Raw genomic sequence first — 17245 nt, forward strand, 5'->3', positions numbered from 1 at the left:
ATGGCCTGCCTAGAATGATTGGTACATCCATATCCTCCTCCATATCCAGAACTATGAAATCTGCCGGAAAAATGAACTTATCCACCTTCACAAGAACATCCTCTATGATTCCTCTGGGGTGTTTCACTGATCGATCTGCTAATTGTAGAGTGGCTGTTGTAGGACTAGCCTCCCCCAAACCAAGTCTTCTGAATACAGACAAAGGCATCAGATTTATACTCGCCCCCAAATCACACAAAGCATGCTTACATTCAAATTTCCCAATTGTACACGGTATAGTAAAACTCCCCGGATCTCTCAACTTTTGGGGCAACTTCCTCTGCAATATCGCACTGCACTCTTCAGTGAGCGCCACCGTCTCATACTCCTCCATCTTTCTCTTCTTTGACAGAAGTTCTTTCATAAATTTGACATAACTAGGCATCTGCTCTAATGCCTCAGCAAATGGAATATTGATGTGTAGCTTTTTGAATACCTCTAAAAACTTAGAAAACTGTTTATCAAGTGTAGTTTTTCTAAGCCTCTGAGGATATGGAACTTGAACTGGCTGACTATCAACAACGGGAGGACACTTGTTTGATCCCTGGTGGTCTTCAGTAACCCCATTCGCTTTAGTATCTGATTTCTCACCCAACTCTTCATTCCGAACCACTGACTTTTGTACACTGGGCTGCTCCACTTGCTTACCATTCCTCAACGAAATTGCTTGACAGTTCTCTTTAGGATTTACCACAGTATTACTAGGCAAATTCCCTTGCGGTCTGTTATTAAGCATGTTGGCCAACTGACCCACTTGTGTCTCAAGGTTTCGAATAGAGGATCTGGTCTCAGTCATGAATTGAGTCTGAGTATTAGTGAGGGTCAACAAGGCTGCTTGCAACTCATTAGTCTTTTCTGGTTGATCTTGCGGTCTAGGCTGGTGTGATGATGAGGCTTGATTCATAGGCTGTTGTGGCATGTGCTGCTGGTATGGCCCTTGAAACTGTGACTGTTGGCCCTGATTATTTCTCCATGAGAAATTTGGGTGATTTCTCCACCCAGGATTATAAGTATTGGAGAACGGATTCTGATAAGGCCTCTGAAAATTACCAACTGCCTGTACCTGAGCCTGATTAACTGGCATATTACCACACATGTTGGGCGCTGTACACTGTTCATATAAATGAGGCCCTCCACATATTTCACACCCTGATTGCATCTGTATAGCCTGAGCTTGAGCTGAGATCTTGTTTTGTTGCAACTGCTTTGTCAATGAAGCAACCTGAGCAGTTAAAGCAGTTATAGCATCTAATTCATGTACCCCGGCTACTTTTCTCTGTGAAGTGTCTCGTTCGGCAGGCCACTGATAATTGTTCATAGCCATCTCCTCTAACAATTCATATGCCTCATCAGCCCCTTTACTCATGAAAGCACCGCCTGCTGCTGCATCTATTATAGTGCGAGTAGTACCGCAAAGCCCGTTATAAAAATTGTGGACTAACATCCACTTCTCTATACCGTGATGAGGGCATTTTCTGAGCAGGTCTTTGAATCTTTCCCATGCATCGTACAATGACTCTCCCTCATTCTGATAGAAGTTATTGATTTCTCCCCTCAACTTCGCAGCTTTTGCAGGAGGAAAGAACTTTGAGAGAAACTTCTGAGCTAGTTCCTCCCATGTATTGATTGAGTTGGCCTGTAGAGAAATAAGCCAACTTTTTGCCCTGTCCCTTAGTGAAAAAGGGAACAATCTCAACCTTATTGCATCATCGCTCACCCCATTAAACTTAAACGTTGCACATAGCTCAAGGAAATTCACTATGTGCAAGTTAGGATCCTCATTGGGGAGACCACCAAACTGAACAGAAGTCTGGACCATTTGTATCATCGCCGGCTTAATCTCAAAGTTATTGGCAGTAATAGTAGGCGGCCTAATGCACGAGTGTACTCCTGTGACAGCGGGGAGCACATAATCTCTTAATGCTCGCACATTTTGGTCCTGAGCGATATGATTCTGACCATCATTGTTGTTAACCCCGTCTCTTTGGTTGGCAGCCATTGATACTTCCAACCTCTTTTTCCTTCTGTTTTGTCTGCAGGATCTTTCAATTTCAGGATTAACAGGAACAAGATTTGCAGATCCTTCATGTCGCATACAAAAGATTCACCTATTAAAACAGAGTGCGACAACTTGGATTAGTTCAAATAATAAAAACAGCCAAATTAGAATAAAAATTAACTATTTTGATATTAATAGAATATCAATTCCCCGGCAGCGGCGCCAAAAACTTGTTGCGAATTTTTACTACTGGGCAAGTATACGCAATCGAATAAACAAGTAATAGTAGTGGAAATATATTATCGTTCCGTCAGGGAATTGATCTAATAATTACCAATAGCAAACTTTTATTTCTATTTGACTAATGAAATTTTAATGACAATTAACAATGATCAATAAACTAAGAAAACACAATAAACTAAGAAAACACAATTTAATCAACGAAATTTAATATGAGCGAAAGATTAGAGTATTCTAATTTCATCAACCTTCAATTCTATTCAATCAATAATACAACTAATATGTTTCTTTGATCTATGGTTATAGCAAGTTTACTAATGACAATTCTATTCTCTCTCAAGATATAAAATATTCAGTTTACCTGCGAATTTTCTACATGTCTGTGATAAATTTTGCACATAAACCGCATTAAGAACAAAAACCTAATTGCTACACAAACCAATTTGATACTTTCGTTCTAAATTGAAATCTATGTCTATTGTCTAAAGCTATTCCAATTCTCACTTTTCAGATATTGAATTAAAACCAATAATCATGCAACAGATGGCCAATCAATTACAAGCATTAAACATAAGAACAGTAGATAACCATAAATTCAAAGATTCATAGAAATTGCATTAAAGATGAATAGAATATCTAGTGACTACATTAAAATACTCTAAATAAGAATTCAGTTCATAATATTAAACTTCATCATCCAATCTAAAATTCAAAAGCATAAAATAAACACAAACGAAATAAACACGGATTCTTCTCTGTTTCTTTCTCTTTGCCGTCAGAATGCCTCCTTCTTCCTCTGTCCTCTTTGATCTTCCTTTTATTCTTTTTACAAAAATCCCAAAAACCTACGAATTTCCATGAAAATTTCCAAAAATGCCCTCGTGCCGATATATCGCCCAAGGCAGGCGATATATCGCCTGACGAATGTTCTCGATAAAAACGCAAGTTTCTGATGTCGTTTCTGCAAAGCCAAAATTTGGAATTCCTCCTTATGCCGATATATCGCCCAAGGCAGGCGATATATCGCCTGTACCATATTTCCACATATTGGCCAATTTTTGAATACTAAAACCAACATTTATCTAAATTCTCGAACAAAGCAGAATTATAACGACAAACTGCACAAGTTCACCAAACAGATTAAATAGAAACTTTCTCTTGAGAGAAACAATCAAATCAATCTGAAATTGTTAATAATAAGCGTATATTTTGTACGCTTATCACACCCCCAACATCCACCATGTATTTTTTTTTATACTATCATTATATACTTTTGTTTTTTCTTAAATTAATTACCCAATAAAATTTATTCGAATATTTCTATTTTTCATTATTATTTTTATTCCCTTTCTTCTCTTATTTTTTATTGAGGTTTATTTTTTAATAGTATTTTTAAAATTAAGTAATTAAAATGTATTCTCTTTTCATCATTTAAATAAATATTAACATTATAATATGATATATATTAGTTAATTATTTAATATCATATTATATATTTTTTCAAAGTATCATATTATTTTTTTTAATAATATTTTCTTTTTAAATTTAGTAAATAAAATTTGTCCTCTTTATGTCGTAATTAAAAAAAAACATATTAACATATTAGCAAAATTATAAAAAGATATCCATCATACATAATTTTGTTTAAGATTATTTTAAATAAAATTATACTATTTGTACAAAAAAAAATATATTAGTTTCATATTAATTATAAACAACTATATTACAACTTTATAGAATTATTTTCAAAATAATTAAGAAGAAATATGATTTTATGATTATTTTTTTAAGGTAAATGTGATCATTCATTTTATTTATGTGTTCTTGTTTTCTTTTTCTTTTAATTTAATTATTTTTACATTATTAATATATGAAATATTTGTGGCATAAGTACCTAATGTTTGGGTTTTGTACGCGGCATAGACCCAATGTTTATTTTTAGTGGCAATAGTACCCAAAATTAGTAAAAATATAATTCTGTCAGCCTCCTCCGTTAGGTCTTCGTTTCGTGATGGCTGGACCAACACGTGTCACTCTGTAATTGGTCCAGCTCAATAATATTTTAAAAATAATTATGATTTGGACCAATAAAATCGTGACTCTGGTCTGCCTAATAAGCTCATTAACAGACCTAACGGAGGAGATTGACAGAATTATTACACTTTTACTAACTTTGAGTACTATTGCCACTAAAAATAAATATTTGGTCTATGCTGCGTACAAAACTCAAACATTGGGTACTTATGCCGCAATTTTCCCTTTTTATATAAATGGATATGTTGTTGGTCATTCTTCTTTTGTCGGTTTTCCGTATTGTGATTTTTCTTTTTTATTTCTTTCTTTCACACTAATTTACTAAATATAATACTGTTATATATATATATATATATCTACTATTGTATAATAAAGATGAATAATCAAACATTCAACCTATTTTCTCTACTACCTAATACTATATATGTGTCAAAGAGATTGATTTCATTGGATAAGATGTGTACAAATATAGATGTACTTAAAGTATTACTTCCATTCTTCTTTTATTTTATCTTTTTTTGTTTTGTTTTTAGTATATTTTACTTTTAACTGGCTTGTAGATTGAAAAAACTTATCTTTATTATTTAATTTTTGATATTATCATATTCATATATTATTGGGTTTATTTTATCATTTTAATAATAAAACTTCTAGAATATGTGTCTGGTACTCTTTTCGATTTTTTTTTTTATATAATTTAGTAAATAAAATTTGTTCATATTATGTCATATATTAAAACAAAATTTCCACTTTATTCTTTTGTACTTTATTTAAATACTTACTAACATAATTTGTATTTTAATGATTTATCAAAAGTATAATTATATAAAAAAATATCTATTAAATTTAATTTTGATTAAAATTATTTAAAAAAATAAAATTAATTTTTCTACATATATTATTTTTAATTAACGGGTACCTAACAACTAGTATATATATATGTGGGAATGTTTTGTAAATATTTGGCTTGACTCATAAGTCGTAAATCAACTAGTATATATATATATATATATATATATATGGGAATCTTTGGCTTAACAACTAGTATATATATATGTGTGTGTGTGTGGATAATCAATTTAAAACACAAACCATAACAAAAGAAAGATGCTTTTGAAAAAGCAAGGAAAATTACACTGAGAATGCTTTAGCTACTCCTACACCGAAGAACCATCGGTCAATTTAAAATAATCAAAAGTCATTTGGTGGAAATACTTTACAGATCAGTGTTAGAAAAAAATGGCTCAAATACAAATAAAATATATCTCAGTTTGTCCTTAACCTTATCATCCCATGTGGAATGGAATTATTAATTAGCCACTTCTACCAACCACGATCATTTTAAAATAAAAACAAATGACAAATTAATTGCTTCGAAAAAGAAAAAAAAAAGATTTAAGCCACTTAGATGAAATGCTTAAAATTTTTAAATCCATTTGCACCAAGGAGTTGTTGTCAGTTTTCATTTGGTTAGAGAAACACTTGTATCTTCATTTTCCCAGGAACAAGAAAGAGAGAAGAAGAAGAAGAGATGGCAGAGGCTGTTGTTTCCCCTGTGATTGAAAGACTTGGAGACTTGCTACTGAACGAAGCTAAGTTCTTGTCTGGAGTCAAAGTCCAAGTCAAGGATGCACACACCAAGCTGCTATGGATGCGCGCTTTCTTAAAAGATGCAGATGCTCATGTAAGAGATGGCGATGAGAGAGTGCGCCTTTGGGTTGTCCAAGTCAGAGATACTTCTTATGACTTGGAGGATGTTATTGAAACTTATGTCTTGAAAGTGGTTTCCAAGAGGAACGGGAGAGGTGTCATTAGTGTACTGAAAAGGTATGCTTGCATCTTCAGCGAAGGAATTTATGTCCATAAAATTGGAGCAGAGATTGAGAAGATCTCATCCAGCATTGCTACTTTGACTTCATCCCTACAAACATATGGCATAAGAGAATTAAGGGTCAAGGAAATGGGTGAAACTTCATCAAACAACATCCAACCGCAAAGAGACTTGAGAAGAGCTTATTCTCATGTTGTGGAGAATGTAGTTGTTGGATTCGACAAAGATGTCGAAGAATTGGTAGCTCGTTTGATTGGGAAAGAGAATCCTCGTAGCCATAGAGTGATCTCTATATGTGGGATGGGTGGTTTGGGAAAGACTACCCTTGCAAGAAAAGTCTATCATCATCCCCAAGTCAGAGCTCACTTTGATTGTTTTGCTTGGGCATCAATATCTCAACAATGTGTAGTGCGAGAAGTATGGGAAGGGATTTTATTTGGTTTGACTTCTCCAACACAAGAAGAAAGGAAGGAGATTAAAAGAATGGGGAATGGTGAGATAGCAAAAAAGCTTTACAACCTTCAAAAACAAAGAAAATGTTTGGTACTCCTCGATGACATTTGGACCGCTTCCACCTGGGATGGTCTGAAAGCTGCATTCCCTCAAGACGAAACCGATAGCAAGATTTTACTCACAACTCGAATAAAGAACGTAGCATTTCATGTTGATCAGAATGGTTTCATCCATGAACCTCGGTGTCTAAACGAGAATGAGAGCTGGGAGCTGTTTCAGAAAAAGACTTCATGTTTTGGAAAGGATCCAACAAGTAATATATTCCACTCTCACTTTATTATGTATTTTTTCAATTAAGAGTATTATTTAATCTTACTATCCCGTTTTATCATTATACTTAAAAAAAAATTAGTAATATATCGAATTTATACATGTTCCAAATGTAATGTCAGTTTAATTGCTTTTGTGCATTTTTGGTGTATGAAATCAGACTCAAAAGATAATGAAAGAATGGGCGTACTAGGGCGAGAGATGCTCAGACATTGTTCTGGTCTGCCATTGGCCATCATCGTACTTAGTGGGCTTCTATCTACGAAGCACACAGTTAATGAGTGGGAGGAGATTAAAGGAAATGTAATGAGATACATAACTAAAGGTAGAGAACATGATGACTCAAAATACTCTGGTGTTTCATCAGTGTTAGGTTTGAGTTACGATGAATTGCCATTTTACTTGAAACCTTGTTTTCTTTATTTGGCTCATTATCCTGAGGATGCCACCATACAAGTAAAAGAATTATGTCTTATGCTCGTAGCAGAAGGTTTTATACCTTCAAGAGGAGCTTCAACTAATTCCATCGAGGATGTGGCATATGATTGCTTAAGTGAGTTGGTGGAAAGAAGCATGATTCAGGTAGAAGAGTGGGGTTTGACAAGAAAAATGAAATCATTTCGTATTCATGATCTCATGCGAGATATGTGCTTGTCTAAAGCTCAAGATGAAAACTTTCTACAGTTTAGTGATTTAAGGAATAGAGGGGAGGAGCCACTAAAATCTGTATCTACAGACATAAGAAGAGTTGCCATTTATTTTGATAATGATGGTGTTGATGATTTTCTTCCTTTTGTTGATAATATAAATGGTGCTCTTCGGTGTCTTATCATAGAATTAGTGAAGCCCAAAAAAGTATTGACACCTGTGATCAATAGCTTTCTCATGCTTAGAGTTTTAAAGGTAAGTTTTAAGGGTGTTTTGAAGTTGCCTAAAGAAATTGGAAAGCTTATTTACCTAAGGTTGCTTAGTACTAGTCGTAATACCGATGTGAAAAATATCCCATCTTCCATTGGCAATTTGAGATGTCTACAGACTTTACTGGTAAAATCATACAGATTCCGTGTCGAAGTACCAAATGTAATGTGGAAGTTGGAACAATTGAGGCACTTATCCTTACCCTATGCTCATGGTATCTCAGCCTTTAGTAAATGGTTGAGGTTACCTAATCTTAGAAATTTGCAAACATTGACAGGTGTTCAACTGAAGTACCTTGATAGGAATGATTTTTTGCACTTGACGAATCTGAAGAAATTAGCGATTAGAGTGGATAGAAGTTTGGAAAGAATTTTCCAAGATCCCACGACTGTCACCTTCGTCCGTCTTAGGCATTTACAAATATATTGTCCTGAAGAAGAGGTGATAGTAGATATTGTTCCTGTGATATTAAGCTACCCTCAAATATATAAGCTTAAACTATACAGAAGAATAGTAAAATTACCCCAATACAACCAATTCTCCCCAAACCTTATAAAGTTAAAGTTGCAATTTACTGAACTTAAGGACGATCCAATGCCAACCCTAGAAAAGCTATCGAGTTTAAGAGTCCTTTTCCTTGGTATTGATAGCTTTAAGGGGAATGAGATGGTGTGCTCAAAAGGAGGTTTCCCTCAACTGGAATCTCTTCAGATTCAATATCTAGGAAACTTAGAAGAGTGGAAGGTGGAGGAAGGGGCCTTGTCTAGTCTTCGGATTTTGGGGATTGTTAAATGCCTAAAATTGAAGAGAGTTCCTGATGGATTAAGATACATTACTACGCTTAAGGAAATGAAGATTGAGCGTATGCCTAGGGAATTCGAAGAAAGGGTGGAGGAAGGAGGAGAGGACTTCTACAAAGTCCACCACATCCCATCCCGTATATTTCTCAACTCTAACTATTGATGTAAGTACATATATCTATCTTGTTCACAAGTTTTAAACTCATTCCATTCCATTGCTTGATAGTAATTTGTATTCTTAATGACATTTCTTTGTTAATGCAGAATGAGTGAGAACACGACGAGTTCGAATAGCAAGTTTATATATAATAAGTTTGGAGTCTGGCCCCTCTTTGTTCTCTGGCTTCAATCCAGTCCAGTGGTCCTCTTCCTCTTCCACAAGTATTAGCTACTCAATTCTCTTCTCTTCTCTTCTCAATGTATTGCTTTATATCCTCATTTTACCACCCAATAATTTTTGATGTTACAGGTTGTAGATGATTCATGGATGGCGTACCTACCCGAACCTGAATTCTTCTCAAGCATTGGCTTTGGCCCCACACAATTCTTCAAGGTGGACTCTGCTACTTTCTCTAATTGTTCATCTCAGATATAAATCATTTGTGTCCTCCTTAGTTTAGTATTGTACTTATGCAGTATGACCCATATCATGCAGTACTCAGAATTTTAATTATTTCTACTTTTCAGGACCTTGAAAAACATGGTAGCTAGTCCAAATTCTATTCCAGAATGGCAAATACGGCTGGCTGGTATGTTTGACTAATTCATCTTTCTGTCACTCCTTTAGATTATCTACAATTTGAGGGTGTATTCTTTAACGAAATCTGCATGACATGGTTTTATAATGTAAAATAAGAGAGTTGAGAGGAATTTGTCTTTGATAAAATTTTCAATCACTTAAGTTTTACCTGTTGCTTTGCTACTTTGCTTCTCAAAAAAGATCTGTTTATTTTTTATCCAAAAGCTTACACAAGTGTTTTTTTAATCATCCAAACTCAAATTTCATATATTTTTTGTTACCCATAATGAGGTGTGTTGAACTTTAACCATAGATAATTTTAAGTGCGACTACTTTGAACTTTACAAGTTGAGTGTGTCTCAATCATTGATCATTTTGTACCTTTCCTTTTTCTCAATGGTATTACTATTGATGTAGGGTGAGACTGATAGAAGACGATGAGTTCGAGTAGTAACGTTGTGATGGAGGAGGAGGAGGAGGATCTCTACTCTTCCCGCAATTAGTTAATTAATTGTTCAATAATGTTTGGATTGTGTATGTGTTGGCGTGTTTTACTTTGGTGTGGCTTTTCTCCACACAAATTTATTTGTTGCATAATGTTTGGATTGTTTGTTTGTGTGTGTGTGTGCTTCTACAGTTTTAATGTTTCATTCATAAGTTACTATATTTTGGGTGGAGGTCATATCTCTACTTTTCTATGAAATGTATGTTATTTTCATAAGCAAAAAGCATGTCTTTGGGTGGTATTCAGAGTGTTCACTTCACTTCACACACTTTCAAAGCCTTTTCAATTTCACCATTTTGTTTCTCCTACCTACGCCCACAACCATTTGTTGTCAAAATGCACCAAGCCCATCTTAGCGCGCAGTTTCAACGGTCAAAAACCCACTTCATAGTCAAGTGGGGCCGTGACACTCCTTTGGAAACAAGTAATAACTCAATTCTATTCTCTTCTCTTCTAAATGCATTGCTTTATATCCCCATTTTACAACCCAAGCTTGATCTCAAGTATCCCCAATTTCTCCCCATTTCACATGTGTTCAATCACTTTCATAAGCTTATAGAATTTTGAATCTTAGTAACTCCTAGCGTCTTAAAATTTCCTACAGAAGTTGGAAAGCTTATATCCACCTACGATTGATTAGTATTATAGATTTAGGCGTGTGCGGAGAAGATTTGAGATGTATGCAGACTTGTGATATTAGATGGAATATTTTTCAAGAATAGTAATCTTGATTTATATATATATGTATATACCTTGGAATACATATGCATATATATATATATATATATATATATTAGATGGAGATTTGAGAAATGTGATGTTTATTAATGAATAAAGTCTGTAGTTGCAAATGCAAACAAGGCTGATATTTACACTAGTGAAGACTGAAATAACTGCCTGTTCACTAATTAATGTGTTTTTATATGAAATAATTATGTATAATACAATTGTACATTAATAACCACAAAACATACTCAGCAACAACAAAATCAACACAACAGAAAAACCAACTAATTAATAGATAAAACAAAACATAAACAACACAATCAGTTGTACGTGGTTCATCCAAAACTAGATCACTGTCAGCCTTTTCACTATCATCATCAAGTTTACAAGATATATATATATATATATATATATATATATCAAGATAACCTGCTTACACTCAAACACCACAATGTCTCACAGCTCTCCTTCTCTATTGTATTTCAGAAAACCATCTGATCTTAGTTGAGTTTTGGTTAAGTCTGATAATGTAATGACTTGGTTAAAATTTATATATAAAATTGTCTGATAAGGTTCGTTTTGTCTGTACTGACCCTGCTTGTGTTTCCAGTCATCATTTCTTGGCTCAAAAATATGTTTCATTTGAAGCCAATTAATTAACAAAAAAACAAAAACAAACAGTCTAGGTTGAGCAAAGCAGCAGAAAATGCTGTGAAGGACTTGCTTTCAGAAACTGGAGAGACTGAGTTGGGATCCTTGTGTACATGGGCTGATCAAGTCAAGTTTCGTTATCACTGGTCTTCAGCTCTGCACTACATTGACACTCCTGACTCTCTTTGCTCATCCCAGTACAACAGTAAATTCTTCTCACTTTTCTCTCTTTTTTTCTTCTTGTTAATTGTAATGATATATATATATATGTGTGTGTTCTTAGGGGACTGTAAGGATGAAGATGGTAAGGGAAGGTGTGTTGCAGGAGCCATTAACAACTACACTTCTCAGCTTCTCACCTACAATAATCACCCTCAATGTACATTCTATTATCACCATGTATTCCCATTATATAGTATGTTATCTCTACTGGTTTTTACAGTTTTATTTTTGGCTAACCAAATATTGTCATAACCAATAGATAACCTCACAGAAGCTCTTCTATTCCTTTCTATTTCAGAAGATCTTAGTTGAGTTTCCTGTTAATCACTTCTTGGTTTCCCGCTCCTTTTTCCCTCTCTTTGTATGTTTTTACTATTCAGCTATAAATAATAAAGTCTCATATCTCTGGTACATTTACAGAGATCATTTTATCCAATTCATTTTCTCTTAAGTACTCTTATTCATTCACAGTGTGATGGTGCTCCTTCCTATGAGTTGCATATGGCCTTTGTCTCTTTGATCAGTTTAAAATAGTCATCGAAAACAGAGAAAAGATGGAAACTTGCACAAAGATATTCAAATCCACATATACACCTAAGCAAACTGAGAAAAATAGAAAGATTATTTAATGACATCTTTCCATTTAAAATAATCATTGGAAAAAAAATGATATTCAAATGCACATGTGCCCCCAAGGAAATCGAGAAAAGATAATATATTTAATGATTAATTTAAAACAATAATTGAAAAGGTGTGTGTGTAATGGCAGAGATCAATGTCTTATGCAAAATTTAGTGTGATTACTAATATAATTATAAGAAAACTGTCAGAGGACTACTATACTTGGTTTCTGATTACAGATACCAAACGACCCCTTATATCTTCATTTTCCCAGTAACAAGAAAGAGAGAAGAAGAAGAAGAAGATATGGCAGAGGCTGCTGTTTCCTTTGTGATTGAAAGGCTTGGAGAGTTGGTACTCAATGAAGCTAATTTCTTGTGTGGAGTCAGAGGCCAAGTCGTGGATGCACAGACCAAGCTGCAATGGATGTGTGCTTTCTTAAAAGATGCCGATGCTCATGTAAGAGATGGCGATGAGAGAGTGCGCCTTTGGGTTGTCCAAGTCAGAGATATTTCTCATGACTTGGAGGATGTTATTGAAACTTACATCTTGAGAGTGATTTCTAAGAAGAATAGCAGAGGTGTCATAAGTGTACTCAAAAGATATGCTTGCATCTTGAAGGAAGGGATTGTTGTCCATAAAGTTGGATCAGAGATTGAGAGGATCTCATCCAGCATTGTTACTTTGACATCAAATTTACAAGCATACGGTATAAGGGAATTAAGGGTCAAAGAAGGTGATACTTCTTCAAGGCATATCAAGGAGCAAAGAGAGTTGAGGCGAGCTTATTCTCATATTGTGGAGAATGATGTTGTTGGATTCGACCAAGACATCAAAGAACTGGTAGCCCTTTTGACTACGAAAGAGAATCATCGTAGTCATAGGGTGATCTCTGTATGTGGGATGTGTGGTTTGGGGAAGACTACTCTTGCAAGAAAGGTTTATCAACATCCTCAAGTTAGAAGTCGCTTTGATTGTTTTGCTTGGGCCTCAATATCTCAACAATGTGTAGTACAAGACGTTTGGAAAGGGATTTTATTTGGCTTCATGACTTCTCCCACACGAGCAGGACGACAGGAAATCGAAAGCATGAGTGAGAGTGAATTAGTCAAGAAGCTTTACTACTTTCAGAAACAGAGGAAATGTTTGGTGCTCCTTGATGATATTTGGACCACTTCAACTTGGGGTCGTCTAAAAGCTGCGTTCCCTCAAGAGGAAACAGATAGCAAGATTTTACTCACTTCTCGGGTAAAGAATGTAGCTTTGCATGCTGATCAAAATGGTTTTATCCATGAACCTCACTGTCTCAACGAGAACGAGAGCTGGGAGCTATTTCAGAATAAATCTTCACGTTTTGGAGAGGACCAAACAAGTAATATACTTCGCTATCTCTATTATATAAGTATATATATATATATATATATCTATGGTAATTCTTCTACGAGAGCTCCACTTTAAGCCCTACCGGCTCTTTACTATTTTTGACTCGTGAACAGTTTTCAGCGCGATTTTTTTATGACCGTATATATTGTAGTTGTTTAGAGCATCCTGTCAATTTTCAGAAAATTCCGAATAGTTTACAATACTGAAAACTAGCTTCAAATATGTTGTTTTCCACGCGCATAAAAAAAATTAGTCACGCATGCAACAACATGTTTGAACTTAGTTTTCGGTATTATAAACTATTCGGAATTTTCTGAAAATTTGCAAGATGCTCTAAATAGCAACAATATACACGGTCATAAAAAAATCACGCCGAAAACTGTTCACGAGTCGAGAACAGTGAAAACCCTACCGGTAGGGCTTAAACTGAAACCCTTGTAGAAGAATTCCCCTATATATATTTCAATTGAGCGTACTTTATGCATGACAATTTAGTAATATATAGGCTTTATACATGTTCCAACTCTTAACTGTCATTTTAATTTTTGTTTTGTACATTTTTGCCATATTCTATTAGACTCAAAAGATAGAGAAAGAATGGAAGTACTAGGGCGAGTAATGCTTATACACTGCTTTGGTTTGCCATTAGCCATCATCGTGCTCAGTGGGCTTCTATCTACGATGCACACAGTTCATGAGTGGGAAGAGATGAATGAAAATGTAATGAGATACATAACTAAAGGCAGAGAACATGATGACTCAAAATACCATGGTGTTTCATCAGTGTTGGGTTTGAGTTATGATGAATTACTATTTTACTTGAAGCCTTGTTTTCTGTATTTGTCTCGTTACCCTGAAGACTCTGAAATACAAGTAAAAGAATTATGCCTCACCCTGATAGCAGAAGGTTTTATATTGCTAAGAGAAAGTTCAATGAAAACTATTGAGGATGTGGCATATGATTGGTTAACTGAGTTGGTGGAAAGGAGCATGGTTCAGGTTGAAAATTGGGGTTTAAATGGAAGAATAAAATCATTTCGTATTCATGATCTCATGCGAGACTTGTGCTTGTCTAAAGCTCAAGATGAAAGGTTTTTGCAATTTATTGATTTGAGGAATAGAGAGCAGCCCCTAGAAGCTGTATCTTCAAATGTAAGGAGAGTTGCCATTTATTTTGACCATGACGATGAAGATGAAGATGATCGTGTTGATGATTTTTTTTGTTTTGTTAATAATACCAGTGACTCTCTTAGGTGTCTTATTGTAGATAATGTTTATCCCCCCAAAAACCAAGTATTGAGACCTGTACTCGATCGTTTTCTCAAACTTAGAGTCTTAAAGCTAAGTTTTCGTTATGGTAATGTAGGAGAGAAGTTGCCTAAAGAAATTGGAAAGCTTATTCACTTGAGGTTGCTTAGTATTGAAAGTTGTATTAAAGGTGAAATTCCATCTTCTATTGGAAATTTGAGATGTCTGCAGACTTTAAAGTTACCACGAAATAGGAAAGTACCAAATGTAGTGTGGAAGTTAGAACAATTAAGGCATTTCTACTTGTACAACATGTATGCAAATAATCCATATGATGTAGCATTTGGCAAATGGTTGAGGTTACCTAATCTTAGAAATTTACAAACATTAGCAGGTGTTCAAACCAACTACCTTGACTGGAATGATTTTCTACAGTTGACCAATCTAAAGAAATTAAAGATTGAAGTGGAAAAAGATTCAGGGAGAATTGACCACAGTCCCCCAACTGTCACATTCAATAGTCTTCGGCATTTACAAGTAAGCAATGATGAAGACATCATGATAAATATTGTTCCTATCATACTAAGCTATCCTCAAATTAATAAGCTCAAACTGTGGTTGCGCATGGTAAAATTACCAGAACACAAGCAGTTCTCCCCAAACCTTATTAAGTTAGTATTGGTTCATACTTATCTCAAGGATGATCCAATGCCAATCCTAGAAAAGCTACCAAAGTTAAGAGTCCTTTGCATTTATGATTCTAGCTTTGTGGGGAATGAGATGGTGTGCTCAAACGGAGGCTTTCCTCAGCTAGAATCTCTTCAGATTAAGTACATAATTGACTTAAAAGAGTGGAAGGTGGAGGAAGGGGCCTTGTCTAATCTTCGCCTTTTGAGGATCAGTAATTGTTGGAGATTCAGGAGAGTTCCAGATGGACTAAGATACATTACTACGCTTAAGGAAATGAAGATTGAAGGGATGCCTAGGGAATTCAAAGAAAACTTGGAGGAAGGAGGAGAGGATTTCTACAAAGTCCGCCATGTGTCATCTCGTGTATTTCTGAACTGTGATGAAGGTATGTACATATATCTATTTTGTTTACAAGTTCTGAACTGATATCCACTCCATTCCATTTTGATATATATATATATATATTTCATCCTTTGTTGGTTTGCAGTTTGGGAAGAATACAGGAGAAAAAGAACAGTAGCAGGGGAAATGATTGCATATTAAGTAGTGGTGCTTTGCCATTAGCCATTACAGTGCTGGGATATGGCTTTTGACCTGTAAACAAGCACAAGAATACACAAGCCATCGGCTGAGATATGTTATCAGTCTCAATTAAGGAAATTGTGATCAAACACAAGCAATTTGGACTAGAAGGAGAAGATTTCTACAAACAAAGTCCAGGTAGCGCATGTGCCTTCATTCCATTGTATTCACCAATACTTTGGACTTATTCTATAGCTACCTAAATTTTGATTAATTATTAGCCTGAAACTTAATTTTACTCTTTTACTTTAATTGCATTATTCATTTTATTACACTTCTTGTTCCTTGAATTCCACCCAACATTACAACTGCTTAGCTGTTAATAAAGAACAAGGCGTCTTTGCCTCATTAGTAGTGATAATGATACCCTTAGTTCAGGTTTTCTTCTTGTACGTAGTTTTTGTCTTTAAGAATATGAACAAACGTTACTGATGTAACCAGCCTTTAATTTATCCTTTTGTAGGTTTTGAAGTAACCGGCCTTCTGTCGAATGCTCTTAGCTACTCTTCCACAAAAGGACTACCAGCCAATTGAATACATCATTTAATAAAAAAAAATCCATAATGAACAACAACTTTTGCTAACAATATAATTTAATAAAGTCATTTAGCAGAAATATTTTACCGGTTAGAGCACATACTAGATAAGCAATTTTATCTCTATTTTACATCACAAAAATTCTACTTTTTATAGTTTACTTCGAACTACCATACATCGGTTTAATAACATTAAAATGCCTAAAATAGCATAATATTAAAATCTATTTTTATATGATATTGAGAAAAAAATGTAAAATAATATTGTAGAGATTGAAAAAATATTTATATATATATATACTAGATACAAACAACGTGCAATATGTATTTTGCTTAATTTTAGTTATAGAATTTATTAATAATTTTTATTAAATTTATATTAATGTCAAATAAATATCATATTTTAATTAAATAATTTATTTATTCTTGTTTAATTTTATGTTTGTTCTAGTTTTTGAATTTAGGAGTGACAACAAGAGATTATATATTACATGTTTGATGTAATATTAAATATTATACGTATATTTTAAATTTAAGTTTCTTGCTAATTTAAAAAAAAAAAATTGTTATTAATTGACAGCAGATTATATTATATGTTTAATATTATATTATTCTAATAAATGAGTTTAAGTTTAATTAAATTTTATTTAAGTTATAAAATATATAATTTTATTATTTTAAAATAATTATCATTGTAA

General features: G+C 34.2%; 3 protein-coding genes and 1 non-coding gene across 6 annotated transcripts; 3 read left to right on the top strand and 1 right to left on the bottom strand.

Annotated features, from left to right (window-relative positions):
- Positions 1–230: 230 nt before the first annotated feature.
- LOC133789582 (uncharacterized) lies at positions 231–2134 on the bottom strand. Its single transcript, XM_062227383.1, has 4 exons — positions 867–2134; positions 539–761; positions 334–463; positions 231–244 (listed from the first exon to the last, which is right to left on the bottom strand). Exons 1-4 carry the CDS (start codon positions 2132–2134, stop codon positions 231–233), a joined length of 1635 nt encoding a protein of 544 aa, XP_062083367.1.
- On the top strand, positions 1494–1600 carry LOC133793354 (small nucleolar RNA R71). The gene has a single exon (XR_009874800.1). It is a non-coding gene; the product is annotated as a small nucleolar RNA R71 (small nucleolar RNA).
- A 3441-nt stretch (positions 2135–5575) lies between the features above and the next one.
- On the top strand, positions 5576–10129 carry LOC133790234 (putative disease resistance protein At1g50180). Of its 3 annotated transcripts, none has more exons than XM_062227787.1 (6): positions 5576–6909; positions 7087–7508; positions 8909–9025; positions 9114–9197; positions 9332–9393; positions 9801–10129. In XM_062227787.1, the coding sequence occupies exons 1-3, from the start codon at positions 5844–5846 to the stop codon at positions 8915–8917; spliced, it is 1497 nt and encodes a 498-aa protein (XP_062083771.1). In that variant the 5' UTR covers positions 5576–5843; the 3' UTR covers positions 8918–9025; positions 9114–9197; positions 9332–9393; positions 9801–10129. The 3 variants fall into 3 exon arrangements, with proteins under 3 accessions (XP_062083771.1, XP_062083773.1, XP_062083772.1); XM_062227789.1 differs by having other exon boundaries at positions 5583–6909; positions 7087–7251; XM_062227788.1 differs by lacking the exons at positions 5576–6909; positions 7087–7508 and adding an exon at positions 7515–8808.
- A 2277-nt stretch (positions 10130–12406) lies between these two features.
- Positions 12407–16648, top strand: LOC133789585 (putative disease resistance protein At1g50180). The gene is made up of 4 exons (XM_062227384.1): positions 12407–13510; positions 14069–15814; positions 15917–16149; positions 16475–16648. The coding sequence occupies exons 1-3, from the start codon at positions 12415–12417 to the stop codon at positions 15970–15972; spliced, it is 2898 nt and encodes a 965-aa protein (XP_062083368.1). The 5' UTR covers positions 12407–12414; the 3' UTR covers positions 15973–16149; positions 16475–16648.
- Positions 16649–17245: the final 597 nt, after the last annotated feature.

Source organism: Humulus lupulus, chromosome 7 (assembly GCF_963169125.1).
Source record: "Humulus lupulus chromosome 7, drHumLupu1.1, whole genome shotgun sequence".
Lineage (NCBI taxonomy): Eukaryota > Viridiplantae > Streptophyta > Magnoliopsida > Rosales > Cannabaceae > Humulus > Humulus lupulus.